We start from the raw sequence: 13,820 nt of genomic DNA, 5'->3' as shown, positions 1-13,820 counted from the left end.
GGACTGTGTTCATTGGGTACCCATTCTTTTTGAATATACGGTGTAGGTGATTTTCCTCTGCTCTGCGTAGTTCCTTTTGCTGTATTGTGTGGTGGCTCGTTGAAATAATGTTCTGATGCTGCTTTGTTTGTTACCTAGTAGAGTGATAAAATGTCTGGAAATGAACCTTGCAGCTCAGCGAGCAAACCTACATCCAGAACCTCAACCTGAGCTACAAAGCTTCTTAAAACTCAATAGAGATTTAAAGCACGGATGGTTCTGATGAATAGTCACCGGACCCAAAACATTAACACTGCTTTCTCTCCACAAATGCTACTAGACCTGCTGAGTTTTTTCCAGCAATTTCTGTTCTTGTTTCTGATTTCCAACATCCACAGTTCTTTTTTTTTAATGTGCTTCAATACAACTCGGGTCAGGAAAGGTGAAAACTTGTCACTGTCTGAAGCCATGGATGTCCAGCACAGACACCAAGCACAGGACAAGGAACAAGAAGGAAACAGTAATCGTGCCTATGAAAAAGACAACCACCTTTCAAATCTGACTGGGATTTGTTCTCAATTACAGAGGCTCATTTCTCAAAACTATTGAGTTTGTATTCAGCTCTCGCTGTCTGACGGAGACAGGCTCCACATTGCAGAGGTAAGATAACACTTGAATGAATATTGTACATTGACTGACTGAAATTAAGGGACTAGAAAGAAAAAGGAACTTGTGCATATCACACCTTTCACACACTGGAGGCATCCAAAGATGCTTTATAGCTAAATGAGGCACTTCTGAAGCCTGAGCATGGTAGTAATAAAGAAAACATCACAGTGAATTTATGCACAATTTGTCCCACAGGCAGCAGTGTGATAGTGACCACAGAGGCTCTAGTTTCCTCCCACAGTCCAAAGATATACAGTTTAGGCAGATTGGCAATGTAAAATTTATTCAGGGATATGCAAGCTGAGTGTATTAGTCATGGGAAATGTAAGAATTTGGTGGGGGGGGGGGGTGTTGTGCATCTGGGTGGGATGCTCTTTGGGGGGGTCAGTATGAACTCTAGGGGGTGAATAGCCTGCTCTCACATTGTAGCAATTCCATGATTAATATTTTATCTGTAAGACAGCATGTCTAACAATGCATCACGTCCACAGTACTACATTGAGAGTATCCACCTTTATCTGTGTGTTCTCCAGAGTGGACCTGAACCCATATCCTCTGACTCAAAAGATGACCAACCTGCTCACTGAGCTACAGCCAACACTTGATGGGCTTAATGGTACTGAAGTGATCAACAGGGGACATCAACAAAGTCCTTGAGTACAATGAAATGCCAGTTTTGGTCTCCCTTAGCAAGGATATACTTACCATAGGGGGTGCAACAAAGGTTCACTGGGGTGACAGGACTGTTGTATGAGGAGAGACTGGCTGGTATTCATTAGAGTTTGTAAGGATGAGACAGGATCGGATTTAAACATAAAATTCTCACATAGTTGGACAGACTGGATCCAGGGAGGATGTTTCCCCTGTTTGGGGAGTTCAGAACCAGGGGACGTAGACTCAGGATGTGGGATAAACCATTTAGTACTGAGATGGGGGAAACAGATTCACTCAAGGGTAGTTATTTTTTGGAATTCTCTGTGGAAGTCAAGTCACTGAATATATTCAAGGAAGAGAGAGATTTCATAGTTTCATTGAATCCCTATGTGTGGGAACAGGCCATTTGGCCCAACAGATCTACACCAACCCTCTGAAGAGTCACCCACCCAGACTCATTTTCCTATCCTATATTTCTCCTGACTAACGGACCTAACCTATATATCCCTGAACACCATGGGCAATTTAGCATGGCCAATTCACCTAACTTGGACATCCTTTGACCGTGCCAGGAAACTGGAGCATCTGGAGGAAACCACGCAGACATTGGGAGAATGTGCAAACTCCACACAGACAGTTGCCCGAGGCTGGAATTGAACCTGTATCCCTGACACTGAGGCAGCAGTGCTAACCACTGAGCCATAGTGCTTAGATTTCAAAGGCAGCACGGAGTGTGGTGAGAAAGCAGGGATGCAGCAGCCATGATTTTATGGAATGGCAGAGTGGGCTCACAGCCCTGAATGGCCTATTGTTGCTCTCCATTTTTATATCTATCTTTCTGTGTGATTCACCCACATGCAAGGCATGGCAGAATCCTTGGTTTGAAAAACACCAATATAAAGACAGCTGCAGTCAGACTTTTATCTGAATGATTAAGAATGATTTGATCTTCCCAGAGTTAATAGACCATGGGGTTCATTTTAATGTTGTACAACAGTGTTCAACATGGTAAATAAATGGAAATAAAAATTAATGAAGTTGTACAGCTGTTGATTCACTAACACCTTGTTTCCACAACATGGGAACTGTTCTTCCTTTCCTTAAATTTTCCTCCCACCAGCCAATAATCCTGATGACTTCTAAGTGAAGGTCAAAATGCAGAATTTCAAAGCACTTTCTATTTCCAGTCCATAAAGTGGGCTTGGTGGACTCAGTGGAGGACTGTGTCAAGAGCTGCTGCAGCTATATTGGAGCTTCTGATGAGAATAACTAGATGAGGAACATTAGAGGATTACCAACAGGTAAAACAGGATGCTGTTAAATTCAGCAACCTTCTCTCATTGGCAGCCTCACAGACGCAGTTTTTGACAGGTCTACTGTTTGGGTATTGAAATAAGGTGAATTTTGCAAGATATTGACAGTAGCTGATTGATGATCTTTTAAAATTAAATGGGCTCCAGTATAAAATCCATTCACAGTGGGTCCCACCTACACAGTTAGACCATAACACAGAGTTAGACAATATGACATAGGTGCAGAATTAGGCTTTTCGGCCCATTGAGTCTGTTCCACCATTCAACCATGGCTGATATGTTTCTCAACCCCATTCTCCTGTCTTTTCCCTATAACCCTTCATCCACCTACCAATCAAGAACCTATCTAACTCTGTTTTAAAGACATTCAATGGCTTGGCCTATTGGGCCTTTACAGCCCTCTGCAGCAAGGAGTTCCACAGATTCATTACTCTCCTGCTGAAGAAATTCTTCCTTATCTCAGTTTGAAAGGGTCGTCCCTCCATTTGAGGATGTCTCCCCAGGGAGAGTCTCCCCTACGATTGGAAACATCTTCTCCATGTTCACGCTATCCACTCCTCTCAATATTCTGTAAACTACAACAATTATTGAAAGGCTTTGCAGGTTCAACTCTTAAAATAATGACAGGAGAATCTCCCAGTTTGGGAGCATACAGATGAGATTCATAAAGGTGATCCTAGCAGTGAGAAGCCATAATTAATAAGCAGAGAAAGTGAGACTTTATCCTTAGCACAGTGAAGGTCACATTAGATTAGATTCCCTACAGTGTGGAAACAGGCCGTTCAGCCCAACCAATCCACATTGACCCTCTGAAGAGTAACCTACCCAGACCCATTTCCCTCTGACTGATTCATCTAGCACTATGGGCAATTTAGCATGGCCAATTCATCTAACCTGCACGTCTTTGGATTGTGGGAGGAAACCCACACAGACACAGGGAGAACGTGCAAACTCCACACAGACAGTCGCCCGAGGTTAGAATCGAACTTGGGACCCTGGTGCTGAGAGGCAGCAGTGCTAACCACTGAGCCACCGTACCGCCCTCAGATGGTGGCATCAAAAATAGTGAAGGGATTCAAAATGTACATAGGGAAAGTATCCTGTGACCAGTGAGTCAGTAACCAGAGGGCACCTGTTTAATATCACCCTTGAGACGAGCATTTTAAAAAATGTAATGAGACAAGAACAAGGGATTCAAAGTAAGTAGCTCTTTCAGAGAGCAGGCACAGTTAAGGTGGGCTGAATGGCCTCTTCTGTGCTGTAATATTCTATGCTTCTATTAATGAACCTCAAGTTTCTTGGCCTAGTAGTCACTTTGCTGCATCAACGGAATAAACATCAAAGAGAACTGAAACAATTATTTGGTGCATCTTTCATCCTTATCATCATTGTTTTGGAAATCTTCTGATAACTGATAGATTGCCAGGTAGAGCCCTGCTTGGCAGCATCATCCTTTACCCTTTGATCCAAGTCCAATCCTACCCCAAATGTATGAAGTAAGGATGATTTCCCAGTGTCAGGTTCCACTCTCTGCAGTTTGACAGGAATAAGATAAGTTGGGAGGGGATGAGACAGGGCTGTCCGTCTAATAATTGAGGGGCCTGGAAATCTGAAGTAAAATAGAGCACACTGGAGAAACTCACCAGGCCTGGCAGAAGAGTTAATGTTTTAAATCCAGTGTAACTCCTGCAAGGTTCTGCTTAGGCGAATACCAGATTATAACTGAAATCGCAAACGATTGCAGTGCTTAAGACAACCTCTTTCTTATCAGAAGCAAAAGGAGTGTTGGAGCAGTGCTTTTATCTTCTACATCAAACCAGAAAGTCAAATCAGAGTGCCACTTGGGGACTTCCATGCATAGTTTCTCCTTTCTGTGGATTTATCCCTCCTATTCTGTCAAACCTTATCTCTTATGTACAGATATTTAAATGTATACATTTGAATCTGTTGATTCTGGTTTGCTGAACTATCTATTATCCGTTAATAGATAATACAATTTTCTGTATCCCAACAGGGTCAAATCTGGTGCATTTTGCTCTGATATAATTGCCTCCAGCTTCACTCCTTTATTAAGATGTTTAGCATCTTATATTTAATCAACCTGTTCAATCATGTTATGAGAGGTCTCCAGTGCAGGTGGGACTGAACCTCAGAGCTTCCTAGCTCAGAAATAGAGATACTATCACTGCATCTGAAGTCAGATTTCACTATCTATCATGGTGGGATTTGAAATGTTGCCTACAGACTGATTTATCTGATGCACAACCACTGGTGATATTACCACTGTGCCCCCCCACCCCAGGCAGTTAGCATATAACTCTTAATTACCTCAATTGTTCTTCATTGTAATAGTAGATTCAGTCACTAAGAGAGTCATTGACAGCACAATGAACCTGTTACAATGTCAAGCAGTTTCAACATTAATCATCTAATCAGGGTTAGATTCATTAACTGCCTCATCGTACAAAGCTGTCCTTCCAAAAAGTCTTTATTTAGGATTTGAACAGTTCTGCACAAATGATGCTTTGCAGGGGAACCTGCTAACTTTCAACACAAAGATCAAATTCAGCCTTTACCTACGTTTTCTATTCCTAGCACTTTTGCCCATTAGATGGTTAACCACTGGATACACTGAGCAGAAATTACTCAGTGTTGCTGTTATTCTCTAAAGCAGCTATTTTAAAGCTTCCAGTTAAAATCAGAAAGAGAGATTGGAGGAGGATGATATGGTTGGTTGAATCAATGCTGGCAGAGAGATCATTGAGGGAAACTGCAGCATGCTTACTAGTAATACAAATTTAAATAAGTGAGTTGGACATGCACTTGGTAAGCAATGCTTATGTACTTTGAGAAGAAAAGGAATTTAGGACTGAATACCTCAATGTTCTTTCTTAGTTGGAAATGGTTGCAAGCAGAGGGGTATATGGGAGGTTTCGTTTGAAAAAGCATTGTGATAGTAGAGGTTTAGGAAAAGGAGCCAGCCTTCTTTCCAGACTCAGCCAATGTCTGTGAGGAGTTTGCATATTCTCCCTGTGTCTGTGTGGGTTTCCTCCAGGCGCTGTGTTTCCTCCCATAGTCCAAAGATATATAAGTTGGGTGTATTGGTCATGCTAAATTATAGTGTCCAGGGATGTGCAGGCTAGGTGAGTTTGCGATGGGAAATGCAGGGTTACAGGGATAGGGTAGTGGGTATGGATCTGGGTGGGATGCTCTTCAGAGGCTTGGTGTGGAATTGATGGACCAAATGGCCTGCTTCCATGCTGCATGGATTCAATGATTCTGTTTGATACATTTGTGGGCAACAACTGAGATTGCAGGTATTAGCCTGGACAGAGGCAAGTGAGGGTGTCGACTGGCATTTCTACGTTGATGTAAAAAGAGGGTGTACAGATCTCCTTTCAAATGGCCACTCTCTCAATGGGCTCTCCTTTGTCATTGCCAAGTGGTTGGGCTTCATGCTCAGAGTCTGGTAACCTAACCTGTCTCCAGACCCAGAGATAAAATGCTGATTGGTTACTTACTGATGTATGCTGCTTTGTCTGTCACCATGTATTTGTTGCGGTTGACACTGGAAAATGGGACCTTCTTATCCCCTTCAGAAGCAGGAATTCCATAATATTTCTGTAAGATATAAGCACAGGGGTGAAACCTTGAAAGGATCATCAATACAATTTTGAATGTAAAACTGTTTCTTGTCTCCATTCAAGGAGTAAAGAAAATCAAGATGCTTATTCCATCTGAATACAAGTGAAAGGCCATCGCTAGCAACATTACAGTAATGATACTGAAGAACAACTAATAATTTCCACAAAACATGTTTATTATCCAAGTGAGTAAACTATAGCTTAGCTACACTGTTTATTTCTCTGGAGTCAATTAAAAGTTTTAAATGATGCTGAACGATATGGAAAACAAATCAATTTTTAGGAGGAAAGTCAAGATAAAGCCATTTGATTCATTTGAAACTTTATCATCCTAACTTTTTCATTACTATTTATAATGCTTCAATTTCTTTTCCTTTAGTATCTGCTTGGTAGGCCATTCCTATTGTGAAATTACATAAAGGGCATTCCTGACATCTAACATTAGCTTCAGTGGAGAATACTCCTGGAGAAATAGTGTAAATGCTGTTTAGCCAAAGTTATAGCTTTGCTTTGAATGTCTCATGTATTTCAATCTTCAATGGGCACCTAAGGTATGGTCACCATCATCCCAGAGAACCACAGAGCTGCTCTCTCAGACAGACCATCGGTGATGAGTTTAATCGGAGGGTCACCATTCCTCAGGTGAGGGGGGAGGTTCAGAAGACATGACAGGCATGGTAACCTCAAGAGTGTTGCCATCACAACCAGCTGTCCAGCCAACTTAGCTAACCAACCTCCAGAATATTCCATATGGCAGGTAGGAACTCCACACTTCATTACATGCTGGACATGCACCACCTATAATGTTGATTTCGGCAGAAAAAGAGGCATCATAGGATTGTGCCCAAAACAGACATCGCTGTTCTTCTTTCAAACACACTTCGGATCTTTTACATTCACCTTAGAAGGCAGTCACAGCTTCAATTTAACATCCCATGAAAGACAGCATCTCAGACAGTGTATTCCTGAAGCATCAGCCTAGTCTAAGTGCTGACGCCAGGGACAGTAACCTGTAACCTCTGACTCAAAGTCAAGAATGTGCCAAGGCTGATGATTGAAGGCGTTGCATTAGGCCTTAGGTGGTCAGAAATGCCTCAATTGCAGCTCAACACAGTCACAATACTGATTTCCATTTCTCTTTATATAAAAATACAATTAAACAATTATATAGCAGAAACGTTAAGGAATACATGATGCAATCGGTTATAAAAGTAGTTTATGTTAATCAATTAATCCCTCAACTGAATTAGTATTCACTTGTATTCACTTCTAGACGCCAATTTTATTGAACCTGCCACAAAGGGTGCACTGATTTACTGTTTGGGCAAAATATCATTTTTAAACTTAGTTTTAGCTCTTCAACTTAATTTATTGCTGTCTTCCATGTGTTTATAAACTTCTCAAAGTAGCTAATTAATAATGGTTTGGATAAAAATACTTTTTATAAAAATAACAATGCATTACCCTAAATATTAGGAACCTAAGGCCCTTTGAATTTACCAAAATAGTTCTATGGAGCACAATCCACAAGCAAAGTTCTACATATCAATTCTTTAAATTCTAGATTTGCTTGTCCAGTCGCATACATTTTAACATAGCTTCTCAATCTAAAGTAATCAATTTGCTCCTCATGCCTGATCTCCTCTTTACAATTAAGGCCCTAGTTTTAGATTGACCTATATCACTTATAAACTTTATCTAAAATTCTATTATATTACACTCACTTTTCCCTAAAGGCTTATTTATGACCAAACTATTAATTAGCGCTTTTTCCTTGCCCAATATGAGATCTAAAATAGCCCATTCTGGAGTTGGATTCTCAACATTCTGGTTTAGAAAACATCTCATATGTTCCAGGAATTCATCCTCCACAGTATTATTGACAATTAGGTTTACCCATTCTATAAGTAAATTAAAGTCATCCATGATTGTGTTACCCTCGTTACATGCGCCTTTAATGTTCAACCGATGTCACTGGTATCTACATGGGCTTCTCAATCCCATTGTATATTCTTCTTCGGCCCAGAGAAAACATTCTGAACTCAGCACTGGGAAGGCTAGACTGTTCTGGATTCATACTCTTGGCTGCAGGGAACTGTGCCAAGGGGCGGCACTGTGGCTCAGTGGTTAGCAGGGACCCAGGGATTCCAGCCTCAGGCAACTGTCTGTGTAGAGTTTGCACATTCTCCTCGTATCTGCATGGGTTTCCTCCGGGTGCTCTGGTTTCCTCCCACAGTCCAAAGATGTGTAGGTCAGGTGGATTGGCCATGCTAAATTGCCCGTAGTGTTTGGTGCATTATTCAGAGGGAAATGGGTTACTCTTTGGAGGGTTGGTGTGGAGTTGTTGGGCCGAAGAGCCTGTTTCCACACTGTAGGGGAATCCAATCTAATCTTGAACGGAATCTAATCTATACTGCACCTTGCTACTATCAAACATTTCTAATAATTCTTCTACCTTGAACGGTTTCATGTATTGCGATGCCAGGCTAAATTTGCTCATCCGCTCTATATGTCCTTTTTAATTGATTCAGACTGTAAGAACCCAACCCTGTTGGATAATTGCAAGGGCTGATGCTCCACTTCTCAATCTCAAAGCCTGCCTCATTCACAGTCGCAGCTATTTATTCCTGTCCATGGATCAGATCAGATGGCCCTATCCTAAGTGGTGCCACTGCTTCCTGGAAGTGTGCATCCAGGTAACACTCTAACAAGCTTTATTATTATGAGTAAACCTAACTACTACTAATACAACTTCCCAAAGACTAGACTTAGCTGAGTTTTCAGGTTTTGTCTCTTGAGATCTCAGAAAAGTTCACATTCTGGAGATTTCTGCACATGAACACACTGTGAAACACTTTGCCAGTACAGAGCAGCACCCAAAGGAGCACAATAAATATGAACAGACAGAATAGAATGACATGCTGCACATACACATTTTGCACATCTTCTCAGAGCATTTTGGGGCTGTCAACAGAGATTCTCAAGTTTTTAAGAAGTTAAAACTAAAAAAAAACTCATTAACCAATCAACTACTTGTTTTCCTGTGACATTACACTTTGACTTTACTCAGAACATGGTCATTTTGCTCTGGAACTAGAGACTAGACTGAACTGGACTGGACAGCTCTCTTAGGTGCTGCTGCTTGATAATCTTGGGTTCTTTCTGTCTCTTGGTCTTTTAGATGCTACTATTAGTCTTATCATCTTCTCTCATATTTTTAGTTGTTGCTGTCTCTCTCCAAGTCCTCCTCCTCCTCTCTTGCTCCCACAATCCCTTGTCAAATGTTCGGCAGTTCTCTTTTTGCCATCTGTCACCTCCTTCCTACTCAGGGCCTGGTTAGCCTCATAAATTTCAGCCGTTTCAGTTTAAATGGACACCTGGTCCTGCAGCCAGATTATATGCCATTTTAGTCTCAGTGAGTTATTCTTCTCCTCTCCTCTTCATATCACACTGAACTTTCTTTTCCCTTGACCTTAAATTGCAAAAGGAACAAAACAGGTGAATGATTCACTATCACCTGCTTTTTGCCAGCCATCTGATGCTAAAATGGCTCCCCTATTGGGCTAAACTTCTATCTACACCCTGAGTATAAAACCTTATCTCGGTGGAAAATCCAACAGGTGGTGATTCCATGTGGACGCTGAGTCCTGTGCATTCATAACTTGCATTTTTATATCATATTTAACATAGACAAGAAGCCCAAACAAAATGTGACACTCATCCACAGAAGATGATATTAGCACAGATAGAGTCATAGAGATGTACAGCATGGAAACAGACCCTTTGGTCCAACCCATACAGCTTTGCAAAGTGTCACAGAGGAGGAGAGAGAAGTGGCAAGACAGAGAGGAGGTAATTTCAGAACAGTAAGCCAAAGCAGCTAGAGGTAAGACCAGTGATGGAGTAAGGAGGAAATCTCTGGAAGTGGACGGCACTCACCACTTCGAAGCTGCAGTTGATGGGCTCACTGCAGAACATTTTCAGGGACCATAGGAAGTTGAGCATTGGCAAGTAGGTTCCTTTCCAGCAGCTGACCAACATTCGCACCCTGACTCTCCGCAGAAACAGAGCTTCCCGCAGGCCATTATCTATCAGAGGCCAGTATCTGAAACAAAACACAAGGATTTCTTGCCTTGAGCAGAACAAACAAAACTGATAATCTGATATTTAACTATGGCAGCCTTCATTTCCAGGTTAAACTGGTATTGTACTTTGCAGAATCTAAGGAAAGAGAAAGATATGAAGATATTGTTATGACTGACCCCTGTCAAGCTCAATGACTTTCAAAACAAATTTAAAAATCCTGTGAACAGCTGAAAGGTTGACCCGAAAAACTTGCATACTTCAACTGTAACAAATAAGTAAAAGTAATTTTGACCAAGCACAATTTCTACTTAAAACTAAAAAGAACAGAACTTTGTACTTTTACATTTAACACAATTGAAAACTGCTCCTTAAGCAGAAACTTCAATCTCCTGAAGCCAGTCTAAAATGATTCTAAGCTCTCCTGGGTTTAGCTCTACTCTTTTCCTTTCCCAGCCTGGTAATTTCCGGGACATTGATACCGCTGGTTGACCCAACATTTTATTGCTCGTCCCTAGCTGTCATTGAGACTGTAATAGGGAGCTGTATTCCTGAACTGCTGTAGTACATGTGTTGTAGGTGGACCCACAATGGTGTTAAGGAGGGAATTCCGGGATTTTGACCCAGCGGCACTGAAACAACTGCAATATATTTCCAAATCAGGATGGTGAATGGCTTGGAGGGGGGCTTGGAGGGGAACTTACAGGTGGTGGTGTTCCCATATATCAGTTTCCCCTGTCCTTCTAGATGGAAATGGTCAGGATTTGAAAAGTGTTATCTAAGGATCTCTGGTGAATTTCTGCAGTGAATCTTCGAGCTAGTACACACAACTGCTACTGAGTGTCGGTGGTGGAGGGAGTGGATGTTTGGGGATGTGGTGCTCATCAAGGAAGTTGCTTCGTCCTGAATGGTGTCGTGTTTCTTGAGTGTTTGTGGAGCTGCATTCATACAGACAAGTGGGGAATGTTCAATCACACTCCTGACTTGTGCCTTGGTGGATAGGCTTTAGGAAGTGAGGGCAATATCCAGGCTTGGGCTGAGATGTGGCAAAATAACATTTGTGCCACTCAAATGACTATCTGGCTCGAATGAGAGATGATCTAACTGCTACCTCTTGATGTTCAATGGTGTAACCATCACTGAAATCCATTCCATCATTGTTACCACTAACCCAGAAATTGTACAGGACTCAAGACAATTATTATAGTCATGAGAGCAGTTCAGAGGCAAGGAATATTAAATTAAGTAACTCACCTCCTGACTCTACTCAATCATGTAAATGCATTGCCATATTTTTAATAATCTAGAAATTGTTGCTTGTGTATCAGCAGCAAATGAACACAGTATTACAGAAAAAAAGTAGAAAGAATAAAGCCATTTGTCCCATTGTGCCCATGTAAGTTATTTACATAAGTAAATTTATTTATGATGTTTATGTAATTCTTCGTAAGTTATTCAATTAGTCCTGTAGAAACATCAAGTGTGTTTTTACAGCATCATATCAACATTTCAAAATAGAAATGTATTTATAAGGTTGATGCCTCTGTTAAAAGAGCAATGTAATTCTTTATGACAACATCCTCATGCTCCAGTAAGCCCCCACTTTTCATCTGTGTCAAACATTGAATTGAAGTTTTCTCGATCTCATTGCCATGCATGGCACTCCATTGTCACTGGGCACCACCACTTATTGCTCTCAGTCTTTCACATAGCGTCAAGCCAAAGTCCTATCTGCCCTCTCAGGTCTGGGATTGCAGATTTCATGGCACAATTCCAGGAAGCAGTTGTTGACATCACTACAGCTCCAGGATTGAGAATTGTTGAAAAGATTGTAAACAGACAGTCAGAATAAACGAGTCAGTCTCAGGATGGTAGACTATTACTGATAACGTATCACTAGGATCCGTGAGAGACCCATTGTTGTTCACATTCTCTATAAATAATTTGGGTGTGGGGACCAACTGTAACATTCACAAATTTTATGATGACACCAGACCGGAAAGGAATGTAAGTCATGAGGAAGATATAAGGAGGCTTCAAGAGGGCTGGGCAAGTCAACAGTCTAGAACATGATAAATGGACACACATTCAGTATGAAGTTATTCACTTTTGTAGAAAGAAAATCAGAAAGGCAGAATATTTTTAAGCGGTGAGATGCTATTAAGGGAATGCTGTTAAGGTGTCAAGGGGATCTGGCTGTCCTTGTTTATCAGTCACTAATGGCTAGGGGCAGCTGCAGCAACTCTTTGTCTTGGATCCCATCGGCTATTAATGCCTTGCTAAAGTTCACGTACACCAAATCAAATACCCTCCCCTTATTAACACTCCTGGTTACCTTCTCAAAAATTCAAAGTTATCAAACATGATCTACCTTTAACAAATCCATGCTGACTTTCCCTGACTCAGCCATGTCTCTTCAAATGCAAATATATCCTGTCTCAGAATTCATTTTAATAACTTCTTCCCTACAACCACCTGACAAGGAGGAGCGTTCCGAAAGCTAGTGCTTCCAAGTAAACCTGTTGGACTATAACCTGGTGTTGTGATTTTTAACTTTGTACACCCCAGTCCAACACCAGCATCTCCAAATCATTCTTCCATATTGATGTTAAACTGACTGGCCTGTAATTTCTGGTCTAACCCTTCTTCCATCTTTTAATGATGGGACAATGTTAGCAGTCCTCTGGCCAGAGAGGATTTGGGAATTACTGCTGGGGACCCGGATATTTCCTCAACAGCCTGGGATACAACTCCGCCAGGCCTCCTCATACACCAGCTGAGTGACCCAACTTCTCAACCTTGCCCCCTCACCTGAAGTGTGGTGACCAACAGGTTAAACTCACCATCAGTTGTCTCTCACAAATCTGTGAACAGCCTATGGTCTTGCTGGGACTTTAATGACTTGACCTGACGCAATAAGTTTAACAAGTGTCTTGTACAAGTTCAACATCACCTCATTACTCTTGTATTCCATGCCCCAATTAATAAAACTGAGAACATTGTAGCTTTATTTAATGTTCTCTGCATCTGACCTGCCACCTTCAATGATATGTGCACATATATGTCCAAATCTTTCTGCTCCTGCACCCCCTTTAAAATTAATTCCTTTATTTTATATTGTTGCTCACCAGTGCAAGAAACAGGTAACTATAGGCGTTGGCTGAACATTTTTATTTTCAGAAATGTTAGTTTGTCATAAAGAATGCATTAGCAAAGCATTTAGAAATGTACATGACAAGCAGAGTCAGGATAGCTTCACAAAAGGGATATCATATCTGACAAATTTGTTAGAATTCTTTGAGGAGCTACCAAGCAAGATAAAAGGGGAAGCAGTGGTTGCAATAGATTTGGATTTCCAGAAGGTGTTTGAGATGGAGCCAAGTTATAGGCTACTTATTAGGATAACAACTCCATGTTGGAGGCAGAAATGGAAAGGAAATCAGTTAGAGGACTAAGAGGCGAGAGTAGAGGAATGGAA

The 13,820-nt window shown here is 41.3% G+C and overlaps 1 protein-coding gene across 2 annotated transcripts in view; it reads right to left on the bottom strand.

The window, feature by feature from the left end:
* Positions 1 to 13,820, bottom strand: part of pld5 (phospholipase D family, member 5) — an 89,226-nt gene that overhangs the window by 22,810 nt on the left and 52,596 nt on the right. For both annotated transcript variants that reach the window (XM_043695480.1, XM_043695481.1), the window contains exons 8-9: positions 10,199 to 10,364; positions 6,137 to 6,236 (exon numbers count right to left, since the gene is read on the bottom strand). In XM_043695480.1, coding sequence (XP_043551415.1) covers positions 6,137 to 6,236; positions 10,199 to 10,364 — 266 coding nt within the window. The remainder of the gene's footprint in view (positions 1 to 6,136; positions 6,237 to 10,198; positions 10,365 to 13,820) is intronic.

This window comes from Chiloscyllium plagiosum, chromosome 9 (assembly GCF_004010195.1).
Source record: "Chiloscyllium plagiosum isolate BGI_BamShark_2017 chromosome 9, ASM401019v2, whole genome shotgun sequence".
Lineage (NCBI taxonomy): Eukaryota > Metazoa > Chordata > Chondrichthyes > Orectolobiformes > Hemiscylliidae > Chiloscyllium > Chiloscyllium plagiosum.
This window is presented reverse-complemented; position numbering and strand designations above follow the sequence as displayed.